The 25,256-nt window shown below is 37.1% G+C and overlaps 2 protein-coding genes across 6 annotated transcripts in view; one reads left to right on the forward strand and one right to left on the reverse strand.

The window, feature by feature from the left end:
• col9a1b (collagen, type IX, alpha 1b) overlaps positions 1 to 6,959 on the reverse strand; it is a 30,105-nt gene extending 23,146 nt beyond the window's left edge. Inside the window, exons 1-18 of the mRNA XM_065296018.2 lie at positions 6,828 to 6,959; positions 6,001 to 6,057; positions 5,864 to 5,899; positions 5,717 to 5,779; positions 5,184 to 5,237; positions 4,794 to 4,829; positions 4,070 to 4,093; positions 3,912 to 3,965; positions 3,382 to 3,435; positions 3,129 to 3,164; positions 2,767 to 2,823; positions 2,629 to 2,682; positions 2,009 to 2,062; positions 1,725 to 1,778; positions 1,509 to 1,562; positions 994 to 1,047; positions 853 to 906; positions 719 to 772 (exon numbers count right to left, since the gene is read on the reverse strand). Coding sequence (XP_065152090.1) covers positions 719 to 772; positions 853 to 906; positions 994 to 1,047; positions 1,509 to 1,562; positions 1,725 to 1,778; positions 2,009 to 2,062; positions 2,629 to 2,682; positions 2,767 to 2,823; positions 3,129 to 3,164; positions 3,382 to 3,435; positions 3,912 to 3,965; positions 4,070 to 4,093; positions 4,794 to 4,829; positions 5,184 to 5,237; positions 5,717 to 5,779; positions 5,864 to 5,899; positions 6,001 to 6,057; positions 6,828 to 6,902 — 924 coding nt within the window. The 5' untranslated portion in view covers positions 6,903 to 6,959. The remainder of the gene's footprint in view (positions 1 to 718; positions 773 to 852; positions 907 to 993; positions 1,048 to 1,508; positions 1,563 to 1,724; positions 1,779 to 2,008; positions 2,063 to 2,628; positions 2,683 to 2,766; positions 2,824 to 3,128; positions 3,165 to 3,381; positions 3,436 to 3,911; positions 3,966 to 4,069; positions 4,094 to 4,793; positions 4,830 to 5,183; positions 5,238 to 5,716; positions 5,780 to 5,863; positions 5,900 to 6,000; positions 6,058 to 6,827) is intronic.
• Positions 6,960 to 13,250: 6,291 nt separating this feature from the next.
• Positions 13,251 to 25,256, forward strand: part of fam135a (family with sequence similarity 135 member A) — a 30,726-nt gene continuing 18,720 nt past the window's right edge. For 4 of the 5 annotated variants that reach the window (XM_065296023.1, XM_065296025.1, XM_065296026.1 and 1 more), the window contains exons 1-5: positions 13,251 to 13,528; positions 13,888 to 13,939; positions 19,288 to 19,415; positions 22,727 to 22,806; positions 25,051 to 25,190. In XM_065296023.1, the coding sequence (XP_065152095.1) occupies positions 19,339 to 19,415; positions 22,727 to 22,806; positions 25,051 to 25,190 (297 nt within the window). In that variant the 5' untranslated portion in view covers positions 13,251 to 13,528; positions 13,888 to 13,939; positions 19,288 to 19,338. Of the gene's footprint in view, positions 13,560 to 13,887; positions 13,940 to 19,287; positions 19,416 to 22,726; positions 22,807 to 25,050; positions 25,191 to 25,256 lie in introns of all 5 variants that reach the window. The other variant, XM_065296024.1, reaches the window with a different exon arrangement.

Genomic DNA, 25,256 nt, shown 5'->3' on the forward strand with positions numbered 1-25,256 from the left:
AATTGCACAGCTCAGACCATAGACATAAATATGCAAATTAGTCCCCGCCTCTACTCAATTGCACAGCTCAGACTATAGACATGAACATATAAATTATTCCCTGCCTCTATTCAATCGCACAGCTCAGAACGTAGACATAGACATGTGAATTAGTCCCCACCTCTACTCAATCGCACAGCTCGGACCATAGACATGAACATGCGAATTAGTCCCTGCCTCTACTATTTTGCCCCACCTTAGACCATAGATTTATATGTAAAACAATGCTACATTCGTCACATAACTACTAAGTCCGATTTCACACAATGCATATGTGAACTGTGTGCCTAGAGCACTTTTTTTTGCGCTGATGCTAACAGGTTACAGCATTCACCTGCATGTGTGAGCAGCGCAGAAGCCGAACTGAAGCGGCTGAACTTCAATCGTTTCAGCCCCGAGTCTATGTGGCATCCATTCATTATATCTTTAACTCAAACGACTGATCCAAGCTTTTAACTGTGATGATGTGATTGGTTACATGTTTATAACGTAAAAAACCAAGGCAATTTTATGGGAATGAGACTGCCTTTGGAAAACTCAAATTTTATGGAGAAAATACTCTATAAAATTGACTGTGCACATGGTTTGCATATTAAAAACACCACATAGACACACATTTGATTTTGACCAGAGGGGGACACAGTCATGATCAAGAAATGAATATCATTCTCTGCTGTACCTTAGCACCTGGAATGCCAGGAATACCCTCACGGCCATCCACGCCTGGCAAACCCTGGAACAAGACATGTATAGTGTCATTTTTGGCATATCCATACATACAAATAAAGTGAATAGAAATGTTAAGCGACGTACGCCGTCTCCTTTTGGCCCTGGAAGACCTGTGATGCCTCTTGGCCCTTGAGGGCCCTGCAGAAAGAGATTTTCATTACAAACTGAAACTATCTGTATGTTTGCTTCTAAAACATTAGTTGTATGTTATGTGGATACACATACCTGATCACCTTTAGGTCCAGTTTCTCCAACTCCTCCCCTCTGGCCTCGATCTCCCTAGAAAAGACACACATCTCCGATAACCAAAATTAAGATATATTTCTGTTTATTACATCAGCACACCGCTGAACAGACTTTTGAATTGTGAATGGGATGTAAAATATGAATGATTCTGAATCCTGGCGCTGTCAGTTAAAGGATTGAGTTTACTTATGCAATATTTGCATGAACATTTTTATCTATCACGACAAAGTAAGCTCTAAGAATTGTGTTTTCATATTGTAAAACCTTTTAGCAGTAATAATAATGCAGTGACAGTAATTTATTAATTTGTGACAAGAGTATGCAGACACCTAGTGGTTGTTGTTGGTAAAACCACTAAAAGTGTAACTCATGTATAAAGTATATACTTTATTGCATTATTTTTAATTACATCACCTTTCACCCCCACTGAAAAAAGCTGTGCCAGTTAAGAGGTTAAAGCTTTGTGTTAGTTCGGTGTCATTTGAAGAACTTACTGTGGCACCTGTGACACCCTGAGGGCCCGGCTCCCCATCAACACCTCGGATGCCCTGTTAAAATAACAACATATTATTCATTTTCATGATGCAAAATGTTAACTTTTTCTAATTGTACGTTATAAGTGTAATGTTTATTATTGAAACTTTTAGCATTTTCAATAAAAATATATTGTCAAAGCATTTCATGTGGTTTCTAATCAATGTCCGTCATACCATTTCTCCTTTAGAGCCAATCATTCCCATGGCACCTCGAGTCCCCTGAGGTCCCTGAGAGAAATGTATAGAAACAAGCAATGAAGATGCTGGATCGAGATGAGATATGGCCAATGGATTACATCATGTTTAGGTGACATTTGTGAAATCCAGTCCATGTTAAAGATATCGATTATGTAAGATAATTTATGTACAAATAATGACTTTAGCTGTTTTTTTCAAACGCAGGCTCACAAATAAGCTATTTAGGTAAGATGACTGAATAAAGGGTGAAATGCACGCACAGTTGAACCCTGAGTGCCGACTTCTCCAGGTGCCCCCTGATCTCCTTCCTCTCCCTAATAGGAGAACAAAAGAATGAGAGACATTAATCAGCATCTAGGACATTATGAGATATACTTTTTAAGCAGTCACTATAAAATCTTGAGGTTTTAGTCATACCTATAATACGAATCCACAGACAAAAAACTTATTTGCAGAAAGAATAAGATAGGTGATGTGCTAATGTGAGTTCATTTGAACCTTAAGGACCTTACAGCCAGAAGTCCACCATAACTTAGATGCCAATTTAAAGTAGACAGTTTTATTCTGACTATCCTCAAATCCCTCATTATTCTTCATGCTCCAGTGATGTGTAATTCTCATACAGACCGTATTTTAATACTTCAACATGTTAATTTAACCCGAGTGTCTGCCCTAAATCATAACTAAGGCTCTGTAATTGTCTTGAAAAGGTCACAATCTGAGAACAATGAGTCAGACATGAGGTTTTCTCATTACAACAGACGTATTGCTCTATTTAGATTCACCTTGCAAACTTCATGACACATACAGACCTCACACACACACAAACACACACATGTAGAGGATTTGGACACTTGATCAGACACTTTACGGTTCCTACCTTGTGTCCTTGTTTACCAGGCTCACCGCTCTCTCCCTTCACTCCTTTGTGACCCTGACAATGGATGAGTGGCATATTAAAGCTTTTTTCAGCAGATGAAATCAAACTGTTTCAAGTTTACATTGATATTTATTTTACCTTCATGCCAGGCAAGCCAGGGTGGCCAGGTGCACCAGGTGAGCATGCATTAGGACACTGAACATCAGGAAAAACAATTTAAATGTAGATTAAATACAAAAAAATTAAAGTGCGTAACAGGTTCTTCACAGTGATGTCATAGAAGAATCATTTTTGGTTCCTCAAAGAACCATTCAGGAACATTTTTACCTTAAAGAACCTCAAAGGTTCTTCAGATGACCTTCAAAGGTTCTTTATAGAACCATTCAGGCAATATGGTTCCACTATGGCATTGTGAAGCGACTTTATTTTTAAGAGTGTATACTACAACCATATCTAATAATGTTGTCATCTCAGGGTTAAAGAAAGTTATTCCCGTTTACCAGTTCCGTAGATCCACCCAGCATCCCTGCAGCGCCCTGTAAACACAAACATAATCTTTTAAAACAATTTGCAACAAATTGTGTCCATTGCTTGAGGATGCAGACATTTAACCATATAATAAATGTAATAATTATTTAATTTTACTAATTAGCATAAATGTACAAACACTCCATCAAATTATCTAGAGAAATATAACCAGATTTAAGTTTTAAGGTCATACTGTGGTTCCTAACATATCACATCAATACTCACACGGGGCCCTGTTGCTCCACGGGGTCCCTGTGGCCCTCTTACACCCATGGCTCCCTGTTACACATCGAGATAAATGTCACATTTCAGTAAACTTACCACTATACTATGTATTATTTAAGACAGTGTTCTCCAACATGGTGCCCGCGGGCACCAGGATGCCCACACAGCCCACACTCTGTAAGTTGCCCACCAGAGCACATTCTATTAATAGCTTCAATTTTAATATTTATTTATTACATTTTTATATTAGCTTGGCTTCTTTTATGTTAACATTTTAAACAATTAAATGTTTTAATAAAACATATCAACAAGTAAAATAAATAAAAGCAACATGTAATATTAAAACGTTTTGAGTAGGCTATATCAAAAAGCAGCCCTCTGAGTAGCCCTCACAAAAAGGTTGGAGACCCCTAATTTAAGAGAAATACACAATCGTGTTATAATGAAACACACAAGGCTTTTTCTGACACCGAAACTACACAAGCGATAAAAAGCACAACTTGGGAACGTACAACTTATCAGTTACTTACAGGGGGTCCCACTTTACCCTCCTCACCCGGAAGTCCCCCTGGCCCCGGGGGTCCCTGTGTAAACAAATGTTCAAGTTAAACTTGTGAGTCCAGCATCTAAACAAACATCAAATCCATTGCTATTTCAGATATTTTAAATACTAAGACAAATCACTTACAATAGGTCCATCAGGTCCAGTACCCTAAAAGACAGAAAGATGATTCATTGAATTAAATGTTTACATTTACATTACATTTGTCCACATATTTAAAGGGACTTGCTTTACAAACCCAACATATTTAAATAGTTATGTGTGTATTTTCTAGGATCATGACCTTTGCACTACCAATTGAACCACAGGAACTATTTTACTGCATACTTATATTTTTACTCTTCCTGTGAGATGTTTACATTTACTGATTAATTGGACAGCACTGTCAGTAATTTACATTTCTTTTGTTTAACAATGTTTTTTATTTCTTTTGCCGCTGTTGACCAAAATCTAGAATATGGAGATACTGTACTCTCTTAAAAATAAAGGTGCTTCATGATGCCATAGATAGAAGATCCTTTTTCTGTGTAAATGTTTTTTTTAAAGTCCCTTTATCATCTGAAGCACCTTTCTGTTTCATAAAAGATTCTTTAAGGTGAAAAAAACTTTATTTAGATTATAAAATGTATAAAAGAAATGATTCTTTAAAGAACCTTTGGCTAAATGGTTCTTTGAGGAACCAAAAAAGGTTTGTCTATGGCATTGCTGTGAAGCATCTTTATTTTTTTTAAGAGAGAGCGTATAAGCATTTTCATCCATCTTGAATTATTACTTTTTTCACTTATTTGTATTTCATTAAATTTCATTAAAGTACTTCTGGGATGATAAAACATGACAAGATCAGACTTACAGCTTCTCCTCTGGGTCCAGGTTTTCCAGGTTCCCCCTGTTTAACAAAATAAAATCTCTTTTTAGGATTAACACATTGAAGCAATTTCAAGGTACCCTAACATACTATTTAAGAAATTAATTGTAAAAATGTTAAATACAAACACCAAAAATTTACAGAAAGACAGAGAGTCTTCACATGCTGCTTTGTAAACACAAGTGATTTTAACAAGAAGTGATGTTGAATCCTTTACAGGTTAATGTGCACACAGACAGATTTAGGAGATGTTGGTCATGTGAAAATTCTTTGCAATTCCCTCTGTGAGGCACTTTTAGTCCATTTATTCATTTATTAAGTCTCCTGTTGTGGGTCTGTCTGACAAAAAAATTAAGAAACTCATTATTTAGTCACCTTTTGTCCAGAAAGGCCATCGGGGCCGGGATCTCCTACAGGGCCAGTCAAACCCTAAGGAACAAGGAAATTTTTTCAATTATTACTCCTATAATATACAATTTTTTTAATTCCCACTTATTATTATAAGGATGTTTTATAGATTACTTTTGCTACTGAAAATAGCTTTATAAAGAAGCTTTGCTTATTACTTTTTTCTTGCATGAATGACTAAAAAGTTATGTTTACAAAAAATGACTTGTGCCTAAAGAAAGACAGCTGTCAGATACAGTCATTAGACCCCTACTTCCATTTTCACATGGAAATGATCATTATATCCAAGCCTCGGATGTCCGAGTTCAAACAAAACCTCTGTTTTCTGTAGGGTAGACCTGTTACTTAGGTTTTTCCTTCAATCCGACGTGAGAAATTCCCTGAATTTCTGACCATGTCGAAGAGATCCGCCTTCCATCAACAGAAGTCTGAGGTATGATCATTATACCCATCTAAAATATCATGAAGAAAATACAAAAGATGTTTATGACATTACTTACATCAGCACCAGGTAAACCAGGAAGTCCAGCAGAACCAGGTTTTCCAGGATCTCCATCAGGGCCCTTTATAAGCAAACCACAGTGTGTGAGATACAATATCATTTCTGAATACAGCTAATTATTCAACAAAAAGATATTGAAATTTACAGCAGATCCGTCTTCACCAGGGTCACCTCTCTCCCCCTGCACAATAAAAATATTTTCCATTATGTTAAATGGATTACTGTGTCTGTGATTCAGTTAAAGTTTATCATTTAAATAGATTTCTTCATAAATCAACTCACAGCAATGCCGTCTATTCCAGGCACACCTGCTGGACCAGAAGGGCCGCCTCCAACCCTCTGTTTAAAACGACAAGCAAATGCAACCAATGCTGTGATATTCTTAGTTTAATTTTACATACATTACATTGCACAAAAAATTGTTGTAGGCATGCAGCTGTTTGCCCGTAACTTACTGTAGATTTATATTGATGTTATTTACTAGCAACAGATTGTTCAAAGTTAAATGAACATTAAACATTAACAAGTCTTTGTCTTCACAGAATAAAACTATAAAATAACAGCCTCATGCAAAGCATTCTGGGAACTAGAAATCCTCATTAACCTTTTTCTGTTTTTATCCTTTTAGATTTTGATTCTCAGAATGCTTTGCATGATGCTGTTATTTTAGTTTTATTATTTATAAGATATAAAGACTTGTTAATGTTTTTAACTTTGAACAAACTGTTGCAAGTAAAAAACATCAATTTAAATCTACAGTAAGTTATTACCAACAGCTGGCAGTAATACTGTTATTTCTACAGAAATGTACAAGTGTTAAGAAAAAAATGCACCAAATAACAGCATAAAGTACATGCAAAGTTTGTCAGGAAAGTTTTCACAAGCCATGCAACAGTGTGCAGTTGTTTCCTAAAATGTTAAGCCTACATAGACTAAAAGAGGAAATGCATAACAAGATAAATACAGTGCACAATGAATCATGCAGGGTTTATGATGTGTGAAAATGTGTGAAAGCATTAAAGTTTTTCCTGTCATTAGTATTGCAAGCGCTCACCTGAAATTCTGCTTCAGATATCTATAAGGAGAAATAACAGAACAGTTGCATTTACCTGGGCAGTGCAGATGATGCTTATCTCCAATAAAACCAGAAAAAGCGACCCGCGCAGACCTAAAGTGCGAGCCATGATCTCCCCAAAGACACAAAAACCCCTGATGACTGGGATCAGCTGGGTTGACAGACCCCTGACCAAGAAACCCAGCTAAATCCCCTTACAACTATCTGAACTAAAGGGAGACCACCATAACCACAGATTCCTCATGTATATGCACAAGAGGTTTTGTTCTGGGTCTGTGACTGGACGAGAATGAGAGGAGGAGTTCAGCAGCATACATTCGAATAGACAGCGGGAAATTTTACTAACCTGTGACATTTGACCTTTGTAAACAAATACTGACTGATCTTTAAGAGAAAATTTGCTAGAAAACATAGAAGAGCATACCACATTATTTTAGGATTATAAGTGTGCGTGCGTGCACCTGGTAAACCCTTAAACTTTCAGAAAAAAACTACAAAAGCTGTCACCTGGATGGTACTCTAGGTCCTAATATGTAAGGTATAGATACTAGACTTGACATTTTGACCTTGTGGGGACATTTTTGGGTCTCTTGGAGAAAAACAGCTTATAAATCAAACTAAATGATGTTAATTGTTTTATCTAAAAAGACATGTTTGTAGTCTCACCTGTCTTCTGGCAGGAAGATCAGCGCAGGTGTCTTTCTGCTGGATGGTTGTGTCGCAGATGATGAGCATTGACTGCAGCTCAAACTGAAATGGGACACATAGTTATAATGTCACCCAAAAGTATATCGAAATCTTCACTGTTTGTTTACTTATTATGTTTGAATATCTACATATAAACATAGTGCATACTTAAATAATAAGTTGATTTGTCCTGCGTGTCAGATTATACATGCAGGTTTTATGACCTTAAAAATATTAAAATAGCATTATTTAGTTATTTGGAGTAAAATCAATCATATGTTTGTCGGAAACCAAACTTCTCCTAAAGATTTCCAGGATCTTTAATAGACAATCCTGAACAATGGAACAATGAAGAATAAGAGACCAAGCATAAGAGACAAGTGCAACTGTTTTTTTGTGTCAAATAAATAAATGTCAGAAATCATTGGCTAAATTATTGTAAGGTCTGTAGTTTTTTAATGCAGGTCAGTTCCTGGACTAGAACATCAGTGCTGGAATTCACACCTATCTGCTAAAATCTGCCCAGAATCCATTAAAGAGACAGTTTGTTCTGAGAAACAGTCTTTATACGCATGACTCATGACCTAAATAAAAAGTTTTTTTCTGATTTTTTTAAACTACTGTACCATGGCATCACTATCTGACACCATTACTGTACCACAGCACCGCCATAGTACTTTGTAATGTCTGACCTTAACACTAAAATTGACTTGGAAAAAAAAACAATAAAACCATTACAGAAAATTCTAATGGTTTGCATTAAAATACCAATAGGAACCATTAGCTTTTACCATTAAAACCAATACACTGTAGTGTGTTTTGAGCCATATTCCATTAGAACCAATCAAATTCCCAATAAAACCTATAGAATAAAATGTTTTTTTAGCAGGGATGTGGAAAATCGTTTAACTTTTTGCTCACCGGCACTGCTATTGCAGGGCTGTCCTTCAATTTTCCAATATGTGTGAATCCATCTAGATTAATTTGTCCCCTTGGTGCCAACTGTTGGGTATCTGTTGCAGTGCAGTCTGACTTTAGGCTCACTGAATCTTTTTTCACAACCAGTAAAATCCTGTGCCATTGAGAATTGAAGAGCTGTGTTTGGTAAGGGAATAAAGCCGTCATAATGCCATTCTCTTGGGTTTTGTAGGAGAACTCAACAGACAGGGCCTCTCCGTTTAGTGTCACTGCGATCTGTTCATTTCCATTTAGGTCTTGCATGTGCCATAAATTCCAGATCTTAGTCGCCGTATTTCCAGTCATCCGATAAACTGCAGAAAATGCAAATTCCTCAGGCAGTCCCATGGGAAATGAAGATCTGATTTAGAAATGGATGATCAAACATAGATATTTGCTTCAGAAACAGTGATAGTAAAATACTGAGGCTTAATCATGAACATACACATATGTTTTTAATATTCACTACTTAAAAGAAAACTTATATAACAATGGTACTTAAATCATATTTAAATATATTCATGTGGTTTGTGTGCATATTTAGTCATTTAACTTTTTTAATTCAGCACCATGGACAGAGGAAGTTCTATCAGTGAACACTAGATGTCGCCATATGCACGCATCTATATATCTATCTCTCTGTCTGTCTGTCTGTCTGTCTGTCTGTCTGTCTGTCTGTCTGTCTACCCATCTGTCCATCCATCCATCCAAGTAAGTTCCCTCAGTGAACACTAGATGTCGCCACACACACACATTCCTAATATTCCTGACATCTATCTATCTATCTATCTATCTATCTATCTATCTATCTATCTATCTATCTATCTATCTATCTATCTATCTATCTATCCGTCCATCCATGTAAGTTCCATCAGTGAACACTAGATGTCGCCACACACACATTCCTAATATTCCTGACATCTATCTATCTGTCTGTCTGTCTGTCTGTCTGTCTGTCTGTCTGTCTGTCTGTCTGTCTGTCTGTCTGTCTGTCTGTCTGTCTGTCTGTCTGTCTGTCTGTCTGTTAAAATTTTACTCTAAATCTGTTTCTTGGGAGATATTTAAAAATGTTGGGATCAAAAAAATAATTTTTAGACTTGAATCAAACCAGTTAATTTAGATGCTTTAGTTATTTAGGAATCAGATTTTCGGTTTTCTTTTCGGTTACCTAAAAAAATCTTTTACAGTGTAGAAAACTCTCATACACATCTCTCTTCAAAATGAATATTAATGATGTTATAACAAGCTTATACTGAGGTATCTGCTTTATTGACAGCATTACCTTGTGTTTATTCTGAAGTTGAACTCAGGTCCAATCTTATATGCAACATGCTGAGATGTTGTCCCGGGAACCTTCTTCACCGTTCCTCTCCTTGCCAGCTCAGCAATACTGAACTGAGTCATTATATAAAATCCTATTGGATATTAGAGAGCCTTAAGTTAGGGAATAACACATTTAGTCAAGGTGCATAGCGAGGTTGTGAAATGTTACCTGGAAATACGTCATTCCCATATTTGGTCTGAGGACACATGGTTTGGTCTGTCTGTAGGTGACTCACGCTAGAAAATGGCAGCACTGTAAATGAAAATCATATGCATTATTTAATAACTTCCTTTAATAAAAGCATTATGTTAATACTACAAAGGTCATGGGGTCAAGCCCAGTGAATACACATAGTGAAAAAAGGTACAACTTGAATGCACTGTAAATACCTTTGGATGAAAGTGTCTGGAAAATGCATGAATGTAAATATCTAAGCATGGTCTACAAACATTTAAATCTCTAAGTGTCTTTCTGTCTTTGTTTGTGTGTTTGATGAACACACGAGGGCTTGTGAGAAATCTGTGTTGACTGTGGTAACAACACAATCACACTGTGTTTGAAAAGCTGTGCCACTTTGTCCACGTTGACTTCAATCACTTTATGGTTCGACGGTGGTTTTACTGTTTCTCTGAATTCGTATGGCTTAATCTAAATTGCTTACATTTTTACCTTAAACCGAAAAAATCATAAATTAATGAGTATATTTTAAAGACACTTACTGTGTGCATGAAGACCAGTTGAGAAACACTGTTTGATGACATTACACAACAGGTACAGACAAACCTCTCTAGGAACAAAAATATTAGGTTATAAGTGATAGTTTGAGCATAAGCAATATTTTATAAAGAGCTCATTAACACACTGCAAAAATATACAAATACCATATCTAAAGATTTGTGTCCAATTAAAATGACATCTGTACGTTGATTTAAAAAAAATCATGTTTTTTATGTGATGCGCCTTGCTTTATTGACAGCATATACTCAAGTAGACATAGACTCAACAGATTTGTTGTTATCTGTGGTCAACATAACAACTTTGCTTAAAATTAAAAGCATTTAAGTCCACCAGAAAAAAACTGGCATTGGTTTAAATAATGCAATTATATAAAATGGAAAAAAATAAAGTTTTGCATTACCTCCAGATCATTTTTCTCCTGATTGTCAGTGATGTTCAGGTCTTGCAGGAGGTGTCTGAAGAAGTCACTCAGTTGTAACCAAACTGACAAACTGATCCTGATCTCCAGCTGTCCAGTGATGTGAGGAACAGCTGACAACCCAAAAGATGCTCACGCTCTCAGAGGAGGGAGTTGTTCCCTTGGTGATATTTGACAAAACAAGGATTGACTTTTAAAATCTTTGACATCAACATTAGAAAATGAGCACAATTTCTTTCTTCGAGTGAAAAATCTTTTTTGCGATAACAATAAATACAGTACCCATGAAAAACATACAGATGTATTATTAATGACCTGCAAAGTAGTAGATCCTTGCAATAATTTATGACCACAAAAATTAAAAATTAATTATCAAAGGCTTCCTATTTTATTTTGGCATCTTTTTACAAATCTGCAGCGTGAAGTTGTGTCATTTACATTTGCTGGTGCTAAATGCATTGTTTCCCTAAACTATATCATACGAATCACAAAACTTTTGAAGAACCATTTCAAAACAACAGTAAGTTTCAGAACTTTGTACATATTATTATGCAATGTCAGCTTGCCATCACAAACCTGCCAGCTTCTATAGAAATGTCAATTTTGTTGCGAGAGAGAGAGAGAGAGAGAGAGAGAGAGAGAGAGAGAGAGAGAGAGAGAGAGAGAGAGAGAGAGAGAGAGAGAGAGAGAGAGAGATTATGAAATCCGTTTAATATTTTCTCAAATTCTGTTTTTTTTCCTTTTTTCGGAATTCTGTTTTATTTCCATTTCCTTTCCCTCACATTAATTTTTTCCATTTCCTTTTTTCGGAATTCTGTTTTTAGTTTCATTTTTCGGAATACAGTTTTTTTTCCGTTTCCTTTTTCTCAAATTCCTTTTTTCCATTTTCTTTTTCGGAATTCTGTTTTTTTTATTCTTTTTGTTCTGTTTAAATTTTTCTGGATTCTGTTAATTAATACATTTTATTTAAGTAGTCAAAATGATTAAACTTATTATACAATTCAACAACATTATTAATCGTGCCACACGATTACCACAGCAAAAAACTGATATTCGCAAATAAAATATTATAGCTTTAAAAAAATAGTTCATACCAAATTTGCCAAATTTCATAAAATTCCCCAGTAAATTGCGTTTTTATGTCTCAATTCTGTGATTCCGTTTGTGTTTTCTGCAGGTCGCTGCCTGAGATCGGTTGTATAAACTGTTTAGACTAGTCTTACAAGTTAGTTATCGATTTCTATTCTTCAAAACTAATCATAACATCAGTTACAAAAAAATATAGACTGATCTCATTTCAATCTGAAAAGTAAGTTTAGTTAGCCCTAACTAACTGCTAGTTGTTCAGACTAGAACTTAAGACACACTCAACCTGATTTTGCCAAGTGAGAGATGTCCTCAGGGCAGCATACTGTGGTGATCCAAGAACAATATTTTTGTAAAAAAAAAAAAACTAAACCCAGCCCAAATCCCAACCCTAACCATAACTGAACCTACAATCAAAGGGAAAAGTAACAAAAAATGGTCTAGAAGCTAATCCTGGTTGTAAGCTTAAACTTGAAACAAACTGTAAACTTATGTCTGAAATCTGATTGGTTGATTGAAATGTTGTCCCTGAGGACATTAACCACTTGGCAAAATCAGAGCCCTTAAGACACAGCTTAACTTACCTGCAACCGCCCTGGTTTTACAGACAAGGCTTAGTTAAATTAAGACATTTAAGCATCTTTTATAAACATATTTATTTTCAGATAAAACTCAAATATGTGTTTTAGTCTAGAATTCTCTTCAAAGAGTCTAAACTGGTCAGGAATCAGTTGAAACTTGATTTGTTCAGACTGAATCATGTGATAGTAAAGATAAATGCGCACAAGAGTGTTTGATTCACTGAATGTTCAGATGTTTCAGTAGCGCGCATATAAGGAAAAAGAATACTATGGAGATAAATGGGGTCCACGAACGGTTTGCGTACAAACATTTCTCAAAATATCTTCCTTTGTGTTCATCAGAACAAAGAAATGTATACAGGTTTGTAACATAATGAGAGTTAGTAAATGATGACAGAATGTGTTTCAAATATATTTTATAAAAATAACGATGTAATAATTTAACGTAAAATAACAATAATTATTTTATATTATTATAATATAAATATTTATATATTTATAATTTTAATATATTTTGTTATATCCAGATCCTAACCCACTGAGTACTTTATTGTTTTTTTTGTTACTTTTACTTGAGTAAATATTTCCTTAATTACGACAAATCAAAATAACACCTTTAATAAATAATAAGGGCAGGATGTACGAAAGCCAGCGACCGGCGCGCGTGTGTGAGCGCCTCCCTTAAACTCACGCCACGGGCTCATAAGACAAAACACAAGTTTGGATATTATCTACGATCCACGACTCTCAAAGGACAAAGTATGGAGATGTGTTTTGTTTTTTAGCCCAACCTGAAATTTGACATCTTTTGTGAGTACGGAGAAAGAAACGGACTTTCGGTGGCATGCAGAGGAATTAAGCATTCGGTGGATCGGAGCTTCTAGCCGGGATCGGTTTGGAATCCAGCCCGCAGTCTGAGGCCTACACTCCGGTAGCTGATACATGTACGCGATTTTAAAGTAACATTAACTGAAGGTTTGTTAAAACATCGTCGTTTGATGTGGTTTTGACTGTAGGTGTAAAGACGTCTCCGTTAACTTACGCAAATACTAGTGTTATCTTTGTGAAAGCTGGTCATTTGACAAGCAAAACAGGCTAAAGCTAAAGGCATCATAGGACACAGTTACAAATAAATAATTTGAAAAGATATCAATTAAAATAATGAGTGAAAGTAGTTAACTAGTATTGTCATTAGTAAAATATTTGTTGATGAAGTGGAGCCGATTGAATAAATCTATTCAGATGCTCATTTAAGCCAAGTTTGAGATTTTTTGGGTTTATATTTGTGTATCTCTGTCCACAGGTTTGTGTTGATCAGTTGACATGAGGAGATTAACTGGACCGAGTCAGGACGGGTATGCACATTATATTCTCAAATGTGTCTTATAATAATTTCATATACTTAATGATACACAACCCACTCCAAACTGAATGAATAATGTATAAGTGTGTAATGATCCCTTTATCCTTTAAATGAAAGTGCACTGTTAATGTGGAATCTTGTGTGTAATGTAAAGCCCTGCTGAGAAAGAGATATAAAGTGATTGCAGCAGCAGTCCTGACCTGTTCTTACATGTATGTTCAGAAATGCTTTGGCAGTGTAAAGCTGGAATCTGAAATAGATGCATAGATGGATACTGTAGCAAGTTAGTTAGTTAGAGAGCAGTGCTTTTGATTAGGTTAATGTCTGTGACATGAACATGACATGTTCCTGTGGCTTAGTGGTAGAGCATTGTGTTCGCAGCACAAAAGGTTGTTGGTTCAATCCCATGGAGTCTACATGTTTATTAAAGGGTTAGTTATAAATCACTTACCCTTGTGTCGTTCTAAACCACCAAGTCCTTTGATTGTCTTCAGAACACATTTTAGATTTATTTATATGAAAACCGGGGGGCTTGTGTCTGGCAGTTTTATTTTCACAATCAAGCCCAGAAAAGAATGAAAGACATCGGAGAAAAGGTCCATGTGCCATAAGTAGTTCAATAATAATAGTATGAAGCAATGAGAACACTTTTGTGCAAAAAAACAAAACAAAACAAACGATTTCATTCAACAATTTGTTCTCATTGGTAGTTCACGAGCAGACTACGGCACATACTGCTGATGTAGTTGCAAAAAAATTTTTCCTTATTTATTTAATCCATTATGCAAACATTGTATACAATTGGAGGTCGATAATTTGGCAGATTTTTGGAATATAAAAAAAAAACAGATTTTGCGTTGCCCAGCCTGGATTGGCACACAACACATCCGATTTGCGAACGGACTCCTTTGAACTGATTCGTTTGAATGAACGGTTGAAACTGATCTGTCCAACACTGAACCCACAAGACATCACTGTCAGCATGACATCAGTCACCCATAGCGCCTCAGAAATGAGAAAGTAAATGTGTTTAGAAAGATTTGCCCTTAATAACAGTCTAAACTAAAAAACATAGACGTTTACTATGTTAACTTTATGATGATTAAATAAATTATCAGGTCTACTAAAGAAGGATTTTATCCTACAAAGCAATAAAAGCCATGGTAAAAAAACAGAGCAAAGAGCAAGAAATGATAACAACAGAGTGTCAGGTAATATCTGTGTCTGATAAATGCATGGTGTGGAGGAGGTTGTAAAACTCTTCAGAAAGATCAGTCATCATTTTTTTAAAAACTTTGGCTTAAATAGTGACATTTTTATGTTTAAAATATCTGCTTATGATGAGGACATTTTAATTATCACGTACAAACAGAAAATCGGCCAAGAAAATCGGCATCATATATCGGCCATTGGCTGCCCTGATTTCTAAATATCGGAATTGGCATTGGCCATAGAAAAGAAAAAGGTATCGGTTGACTTCTATATACAATACCTAAAGGTGTGTCTTTTTCCATGTTTAAGTGCTATAATTGGGTCTCCAGTGCTTCTATCAACCTAGAAAATTTTAAAAAGATCAACCCAGTAATTTAGTTTTGGTAAATCATTCTCTGCAAGCATGTAAAAAAAAGCTCCTTGAAATTTTGCTCCCTTTATTATGTCATAAGGGGATCTTATTATAATAATACCGCCCCTTAATCTTCACTATCCAACCACGGCACTGCCATATAGTGCAGAGAGAGAGAGAGAGAGAGAAAATAATTGACAGCACAATTGAGTTTACCATTATTGCGTTCAGTGTTTGCATTTCATCAGCTCATTTGCATTTTAAAAAAAGTCACATTTTTGCTTGCACCTACAAAGTGGCAATTTTAACGTGCTATAATAAATTATCTATGTGGTATTTTCAGCTGAAACTTCACATACGCACTTTGAGGACACCAAAGATTTATTTTACATCCTAAAAAAATCTTGTGACATGGGACCTTTAAACCACCCGTACAAACTTGTTTTCATACTAAAACTAAATGTGAATCTGTGACCTGACTGTTGCGCTCTATAAATCTAAGAGAGAGAGAGAATGCAAAGAAAAGAAGGTCATTCAAGGATATAAACATATACCAAGGTGTAGGACAACAGTGATATCAGGTTTAGTTTCTCAGGCACTGAATTCAGCGACAGGAGAGTGGTTGCTTTGCATATAATGGCATTTTATGTTCATATCGGCTGTAATGCAAACACACCATAGTGGATTTGTTGGGGATTTGTGGTGGTTTGTATGGGACAGGCGCCTGCAGTTGGTCTATCAATTTTATTACTAATCTGTATTAATGAAAGCTAAAGCTCCTGATAATGCAGCGGAGCGGTTGCAATCCTCCAGAGAGTCGGTCTGGCCACTGTTATCAGAGTATTTGCATCAGTTTTTGTGCTGGACGTGTCAGGATCTTACATCACGCCTACAGTGCTGTAACAGGGTTTCCGCGGGGTTGTAAAAAGTAGTAAAAGGTAGTAAATTAAATTATGCCAAATTAAGGCCAGTAAAAAGTAGTAAAAAGTAGTAAGCGTCATCTGACGAGGAAGTAAATTTTCGATTGCCTTTTGTAATGTTATGATGCCTGGAAATTATGCTGCGTTCCAGGCAGGTTTTTAAACCCGTGAGTTACGACTTCAAAACCACGACTCACGACCTTATGCGTTCCAGGCAGCCCGTAACTCGTGTTTTTACAACCTTCTACCGGTGAAAGTGCACTGGAACGGCAGTCAAACCCGTGACTTCCCACCCGTGAACTCGTACTAGATCGATGTACTCCCAGTTCAGAGTCGTGAGGCGTGGTTTTGAACTCGTGAGTTACGGGTTACGGGTTGCCTGGAACGCAGCATTAGTTCAAATCACCTGCATATCTCGGCAAATAATCAAAGATCTTTCATCTCTGGGATGTGATCAAAGCCTGAAGTGGAGCCAAATCACGTTCCTCTCTCCGCTGGAAGCGTTCTGTAATCACTACGGACCGGATCCACTCCGGGTTTTCTGACTTTTCTGACACGTTAAGCTGAGGTAAAACTTTTTCAGCTAGCATGGTCAAACTTATAATGCAGGAAGGCTCCGATGTTTTGAAGATCGATAAAGGTGTAAAAGACGATTGACTTGGCTTAGCGAAATAATGAAGATTGGCAAGCCTTTCAGTTCGTGGGATAAAAAACCAAACAGGTAATTGCGTGTCTTTGCACAGTACGACTAACGTAAGGGGTCCTGTATTTTGGGGGTAAATGATTTCTCACGTTACTGATCATCCGCGGCACGCTTTTACATGCTATGCTGATATAGCCAGTGGCTGGTACAACGGGTTTGTTTAACTCGTGGGTAAACTTCATGTGGATCCACAAGAACCAAGAGGCAGATGACATCCAAATCCTGTGAGAGCGATTGACGAGGAATCATAAGAGGAGACTGCTTCCGAAATGCTCTCGCGGGACTTTGATGTCATCCACCTGTCGGTTCTTGCAGTTGCATTTGCGTGTGGTCACAAAAACGTAACATTTGTACATATATTTAAGCACAGCAGTTTAAAAACAGGTGATTTTAAGCCATTCAAACACAAACAACAGTGCGTCCGCAGTTTCTGTGTCAGAGGAGCACGCAAGCCGCGCATTCGATTCTCATTGAGCTTGTGTTGGACGTATTTTTGCCGCTTTATTGGCCTTAAATAACACATATGCCTCAAAAATCCCGTCTTTGCAAATATCCTCATATAAACACGACCATTTAGGTCTTAGGAGAAAGTAAACAGCAGAAACATTGCGCATAAACTAGCAGATCAGCGCTGCCTCTATTGTAACATAATAATTTGTTGATAAAGGTACAGTCATTCAATTAACAACATTCACTATGGTTACAGACATCCTGTGCGAATTCTACACGAGTTTGACGCGAGTTACTCGTTCAGGGTTTGTATTCATACATAACGTTACTGTATTAGAGCTGTGACTGTAAACTGTTTTGTGAACAGAACAGACCCTGGATTATTTGTTTATGTTTACTGAATAATATGATATTAAAAAGTTGTATTTGTTCACATTAGTAAATGCATTATATATCAAACAAACAATGAAAAATATAGAGTATATAAGCATTAATTAATTCTTGTTTATGTCATTACAGTAATTGACGGTGGTTCATGGTGCATTCACTAATGTTAACAGTTTCAACTTTGATTAAAAAATTATTAGTAAATGCTAAAATAAATACATTTACAATTAATAAATAATTAATAAAACAATCATTAAAGGTGGTGATATTCATGTTTTCTTTTTATATAGTGAGTTATTTAGCTGTTTCGCCTTTGCCCTGCAAACTACAGCTACCTATATTTCACATGAGACTTCAATGTGGAATTTATGGCAAAAAAAATCTCCCCTTAAAATGCTATTCTCGCCTACATAAAGTGTTAGGTAAAGGAATATGACTTGGCCTGAAAAATATTTCAGTCAGAAGAATTTTTTCACTTTAATTCTTTTTTTGTATGTTATATATGTCAAAATCTGTGTAAATAATAGAAAGGTCGCTGATTAACACTTGCAATTCAGTGTCGTGATGGTTTTAAAAAATATTCTGAAGGTAGTAAAAAAGGTAGTAAAAAGTAGTAAATTTAACTTAAGGATTTCTGTATAAACCCTGTGTAACTGTAATTTGCAAATAGATGGTGAATCATTCTGCAACAGCCTGTGGGGTGTGTAAAACCATTCAGTTGGTTATTCAGGACAGGCACGGGCAGTGCTTAAAGATTCAGAGCATAGATAGTACACTGTAGCCATTGGGTCTTTTATTATAACTCGTGCATGTCGGCTGTTTGGGAGGTTTAAATGTCAAGAGCTTGGAAAAGTTGTCTCATAAACTTGGTTCAGAGTTGCTTGGTGCAGTGAAAGTATTTTACACTTACTGAATAAAAAAAATCTGAATTTTTTTCAAACATCGGTTTTACAGCTATATGAATTTTGGTCAAAATGGCCCAACTCTAATTTCGCCATTATTGACCCAAGAAAAAAAATATTGGCTATGTTTGGAATAGTATACTAGTAGTGGTAGTGTTCACTGTATACTGCACGGTTTGTAATCTACACTGCCTACTATTTTTTTTTTTATCTTATGCAATAATGTCTTTGTAAAGTGTTGCAAACATTGCAATCACATAATCGTATTACATTGCTGGTTTATGATGCTGATTTCTGTCCCCCAGTTGTCCTCTCTAAGCTAAAAATAGTTGTTTTGCCTGTTATTTATGCAAATGTTGGTCTTTTCATCAGGTATGTCACAACTAATCTATGTGTATATCTGTTCTTCTTCAGTTTTGCTGCAGATTGTTTGAGACAGGCCGTCCTCCAGCTTTGAATCCCAGCATGACTGAGGTGCAGGCCACAGTGGAGTTCTCCATAGAGCTCCACAAGTTTTATAATGTGGATCTGTTCCAGAGAGGGTAAGAACGTCCTTAACTAAAGATCTCAAATTTAATGCTGTGCTGAATTTGAATAAATTGGATCCAAAGCAGGGCGTGCAACATCGCTAGTCCGACATCCCAGGGCATTGTGCCTTGCATTCAGGCTATGAAATGCATCTCCGCCCTGCCCGTCGGGCTGTCTTGACTAATAGGGAGGAAAAATATATTTAAATGCTTATGCATTCTCTCACAGATTTGGATGAGTAATTATAGTGTATCTAATTCAGGAATCGAGTATTTAAATTGCGTTTGAACGCGCACTCGCGGTTTACTTTCTCTTTCCGGAACTGTACAGGAAGCAATCAGTACTGATCATCTGGTTCTGTTGCGCAAAATTTCTTCCAACATCATCTTGTCAGTCATTACTCTCTTAAAGTAAAAATGAAATCTCTCGCAGCAAGCTTTAAAGTGATATAAATTGCACGTGCAATGAAGAGAATTACGAAAAAGGCTACAGGATATATGACTCCATGCAGAACTCGCTCCTAAAGTGACAGTAGCCCCTTTTTTCTTTGTTTCTTTATTCTTTACGCCATTCCAGCATCTATGGCTATATTCATGGTGAGAACGGGTTAATCCATACACAAGTTTATTATTCAGACAAGTTACACAGGTTGGGGGACCAAACTTGGGCCAAACTTGCACGCTGACACAGGGAGAACATGCAAACTCCACACAGAAAGGCCACCTGAACTAGCTGGGGCTTGAACCGGTGACCCCATATTTTTCTGATTGAAAAAATAATCCAATCTTTACCTGGAAAAACATTGTATGATCCAAACTGTGAGTTTTGTGACCCATTAAATAGTGAGTATACCCAGTGCGGAGATGAGCAGGAGCAGTTGGCTGACATGCAAATCTAGATTTTTTGTTTATTAAAAAAACAACAGCATGAAAAACAAAAACAAGAATAGCAGAACAAGCATTGTGGTCAGTGGCCCTATAGACTTTGTGTTGGCAAAATTTGGCCTGTGGTGAACTAATTGAGGAACCGTGTTCTATGCCCACAACGTCGAGTGCCATTTCCTTATCTGTGACTTCCGTTAATATTTCAGATTCAGGATATGAAGTTTATAGATATTTCAGTTCAGTTAGAAGCAAATATTTGTATTGATGATAGTAATTTGTGTGTTATTTGTGTTTTAATGGATGTTTTGTCTTAATATTCTACATTAAAAGTAATGTCTTTTTTATTCGGGCCACTTGCATTCATTTCAGGCTACCAAAAACTGAAGAGTGCCTGTCTGAAGGGCTACCAGGGATTTTGAAATTTTGTGAGCCCTGCAAAGTATCAAAACATTTTTCTTTTGGGATTTTATTAAGTCACAGGTTCAGTTTCTTCACATGGAGTTCCCTGATGACCGGCTGTATTTTGAACATAATCGTTTAGCATTGTATTATTCCTGGGGTTCTGTAGGAGTAAAGTAACCTAACCTTCCATTTGAATAAAAATAAATAAGTTTTTTTATTTTTTTATTGATCATCTGCATTGTAAACCAAGCACTAACATTTGATTTTTACCGTTTTGGAATCCATTCAGCTGATCTCCGGGTTTGGCGCTACCACTTTAAGCATAGCTTAGCATAATCCATTGAATCTGATTAGTCGATTAGCATCACGCTAAAAAATAACCAAAGAGTTTTGATATTTTTTGCCTATTTAAAACTTGACTCTTCTGTAGTTACATCACGTGATATTACGCACTGCCAGTAGTGATATTACGCACTGCCCGAAAATAGTCCCCTGCCATTGAAAGTAACCAAGGGGGATATTTTCGGGCAGTGCGTAATATCACTACGCCTGCTGCAGCCATGTTACATCAGCAAAGTCACTGATTATTACGCCAGTTTAAGAGTATAGTTCCTAGCCATATCTGCCTAGAAAATCACAACTTTTAATTTTCAGTCGGTCTTAAGGGGGTCACACATCGGACGCGCAGCTGAGCGCCGGGCAGCGCCACGTCGTTCTAAAAAACGCTATCTGACGAAGCTTGCACTATTTAACGTGCACTTCCAGTTTACGATACCTCCAAGTTGTCCTAGACACGACTCGGCGCGGCGCTCAGCTGCGCGTCTGGTGTGCGACCCCCTTTAGTACACAATGTATCTACAGAAGAATCAAGTTTTAAATAGGAAAATATTGAAACTCTTTCGTTATTTATTAGCACCATGCTAATGGTCTTATCAGATTCAATGGATTGTGCTAAGCTATGCTAAAAGTTCTAGCGCCAGACTGCTGAATGGATTTCAAGATGGTAAGAATCAAATGATTAACTCTAGGGGAGCTGGAAAATGAGCATATATATACTTTTAAAGGGACATTTTCAAAGTAAAGAAGTAAATCTCGGGCTGTCGGCACTGCTTTACGAGGTCATCTGTTGTCAACATGGCAGTTTGCGACCTCGGGGTAAAATTCCACGTTTGTTGGCATTGTTGCCCCAGTCCGACTAAAACAGCGAGTGGTTGGGTTTGCTCAGCTGTGAGACATGAAGCATATCGTAACCATCATTGCAACTGCAGGGAGGACTTCTTATTTGTTCCTCTTTTCGAATCTTTGTTTTAGCCATGGCATTGTATTCTCACCCATCTCCTTACCCCACATGAGCACCACATGATATTCTCATCTGAAGGATAAGTGCTGCTTTGTTTTAGTTGTTTGAACTTCCTCTCTGTCATTGTGAATGCATGAAAGGGCAGAGTACAGGATATAAACACAAGCCATGTGGATACAGCAGTGTGCTCCAGGTTTCTGATGTGATCAGGGTATCTGGTTTATTCAGATGAGCTCTGATGAATAGAAATGAGGCACTGATAGGGCATAAGATTTCTTCTTGTCTTAAAACCACAGTAAGGATGAAAGATTTTATAGGCCAGGTTTTGACTTGACCTTGCAGCTTGGTTTTGCACAGAATGAGTTGAGAATCGAGAAACGGGTGTATGTTTCATTTCTAACTTGGGTTTTAAAATAGTTCTGCTATCAAAATGAAGGATGGTTGTGTGTGTCACAGTTAACTTGGTTTTGTGTCATGATGTTAGGTTGTGTTTTTGTATGACATCTACGTCTCCTTTCCCTCTTCTAGTAAATAAATATCAGTTTTTTGCTGACCGTTATCTCCTTACTGTAATTTAAGTCCTCAGAGAGGGTCGTTTTGGCTCCGCTCGTATTGGGTGAGACGAAGAGGGATGGAAAATATGATACAATTTACAAAAGTCTAGTGGTTTTGTTGGTTAATTGTTGTGCTTTTTATGAAACTGTGTGTCTAATAGTTGTTTTCTTGGTTATGTGAACAGGTTTTATCAGATCCGAGCCAGTATGAAAGTACCACCGCGGGTACCGCAGAGGGTGGAAGCCAGTCTGCTGCATCCCACAGGTAAAACAAAAAGTCAGGTAAAAGTCTTTTCAGAGGTTTACATGTAAACGAAAAATAGAGAAACCAAGTGGCTGACAAACTGTCCTGGAATAACAACAAAAATATATGTGGCTTTATTTAACTGTGCTATATATGAAATTTTGCAATGCAGTCTTGAGCAAATTTACTGCCATTTTGAGGTAGGGCTGGTGGCATATATCGAGTTTTGGGTATAGATCTGTATTTTTCCCTGTGGGATAAGGGAGGAGACAATGCCGTCTATATGGTTATGGTCTGATATAAACCTTTTTTCAACAGAAGATCAGAAATGTACACTAAAGACAGACGTAAGCTTTCCAACCAGCTCGCATGTTGTTCAGCTGTAAAATTTTCATAAAGGAGTGCAACCCTGTCTTTAATTTTTTTTTTATAATACGTTGTTTTAATAAAGTTAATTGTGACATTTCACAGTTTTGACTTGCATGAAAATGATATGACATGAATGAAAACCGAGGTCCGACCTGAGACCCAATCAGATTCGGGTCTAAAAGTTTCACGTGTGCCTCGGACACGGGTCAAGTATAATCTTAGCGGCATCGGGTCTCGGGTCATTTAAAATTGCCGAACGGACCTGAGAAGATCCGAACTCTCTCGTGTGTGTGCGTCAATGTCCTTTTCAAACCTCTCCTCTGTTTGCCAAGAAAGCTTGCGACATTGTGTGGCTGGCGGTAGGTTAATTTTCGTTAAGACAGACATGTCAGTCAATTTTAAATGTAGACATTTTAACGGTTACATTTTGTCGTTTTCAGATAACAAAGTAAAACAAATGGAGCATGTCGCCAAATTGGTTGCGAGACCAGTGGGGTTTATGTCTGAGTGCTGCGTGGGGGACTGCACACACGTGGGCGGTGCCGTTTACATTCGGGGTCCAGTCGGGTTTAAAAAAAAATGCCACTGGTTCGGGTCGGACTCGGGTCTAATTTTCTCGGGTTTGTCTTGGGTCGGATCTTTCTTTAAAAAAAATGATGCACGTCGGGTTCAGGTATAAAGTGATTCGTGTCTGGTACATTTATTTGGACCCGAGAAGACCTCTAGCCTGAATATCCCCCCTTACTTTAAAACAGATGCTTAGTTTGTGGTTAAGATGATAGTTCTTGAATAATAATTTTAAACCAGACTGTTTATACCTTACAAACCTTAATAAATCAACATGTTGTACAAGGGTTATAATGTTTAAAGGAATAGTCTATCCTTTTTCCATATTAAAATGTTATTACCTTAACTAAGAAGAGTTGATACATCCCTCTATCATCTTAGTGCGTTTAAAAGAGGAACTATATTGAATGGCGGAATAGCACTTTTGGGAGTACTTTGACTCGACTGAAAAATCCGCTCCCCTTCTCCCTCTCATAATGACAGGGAGAGGGAGAGTGTTAATGCGCCGAGTCGAAGTACTCCCAAAAGTGCTATTCCGCCATAAAATATAGTTCCTCTTTTATTTTTTTTTTATTTTTTTTTATTTTTTTAAGTTATGTTTTTTGGGCCGTTTTTTGTGGCTTTATTAGATAGACAGTGTGATAGGAGAGGACAGGAAAGTATAGGGTGGAGAGAGGGGAACGGGTTCGGCAAAGGACCTCGAGCCGGGATTCGAACTCGGGTCGCCGAGAGTGCGTCTGCACCATATGTCGGAGCACTGCCCACTACACCATAGGCTCCGACATAGTTCCTCTTTTAAATCCACTTAGAAAAGCGCTACGTTTTATTTTGTGCCACCATACTTGCTCGTATAACTACTCATCTTAAATAGGAAAAACGTTGATGTGATGGTCACTTCTAACTTTATATCTGTTTGGTACCATTGAATAAATTGGGCTAAGCTAAATGCTATCAAAGTGTCGCCACGACCCACAGCGCTTACGTGCACGCACTAAGATGATAGAGGGATGTATCAACTCTTCTTGGTTAAGGTAATAACATAGTTTCATATGGAAAAAGGATAGACTATTCCTTTAATAGTAAATGTGAAAATTTGGAAAATAACTGTGCTGATACTTGTTAAAAGGCATTATAAGGATCTGTTATGTTTCATCTATTAAGTTTTGGATGTACATATTTATATCTTTCGAATTAAAGTCCGCAGTGAACTCTGTTGCCATGAAACTATCGCTGGTGCCATTCATTTCATATTCGCTCCCAGATGTCCTTGCCTGCCAATATGGTGGCGTAAACAAAATAGGTCATGTGACGTATAGACTTCTGTTGCAGGTTCGGATCTGGCGTTCCCAGCGTCGGTTCAAGATGATGTCCTCTGCAGCAAAACCTTCCAGATCCTTTACAAAAATGAGGAGATTGTAGTCAACGACGTTCTCATATTCAAAGTGATGATGCTGCTAGACGCAAAGAAGGTCAGAGGGTCTTTATCCTTTAAATATCAAGCACAATACGAGTCTCTCGTCTTTATCAATGCTGAT

The sequence above is a fragment of the Paramisgurnus dabryanus genome, chromosome 20 (assembly GCF_030506205.2).
Source record: "Paramisgurnus dabryanus chromosome 20, PD_genome_1.1, whole genome shotgun sequence".
Classification (NCBI taxonomy): domain Eukaryota; kingdom Metazoa; phylum Chordata; class Actinopteri; order Cypriniformes; family Cobitidae; genus Paramisgurnus; species Paramisgurnus dabryanus.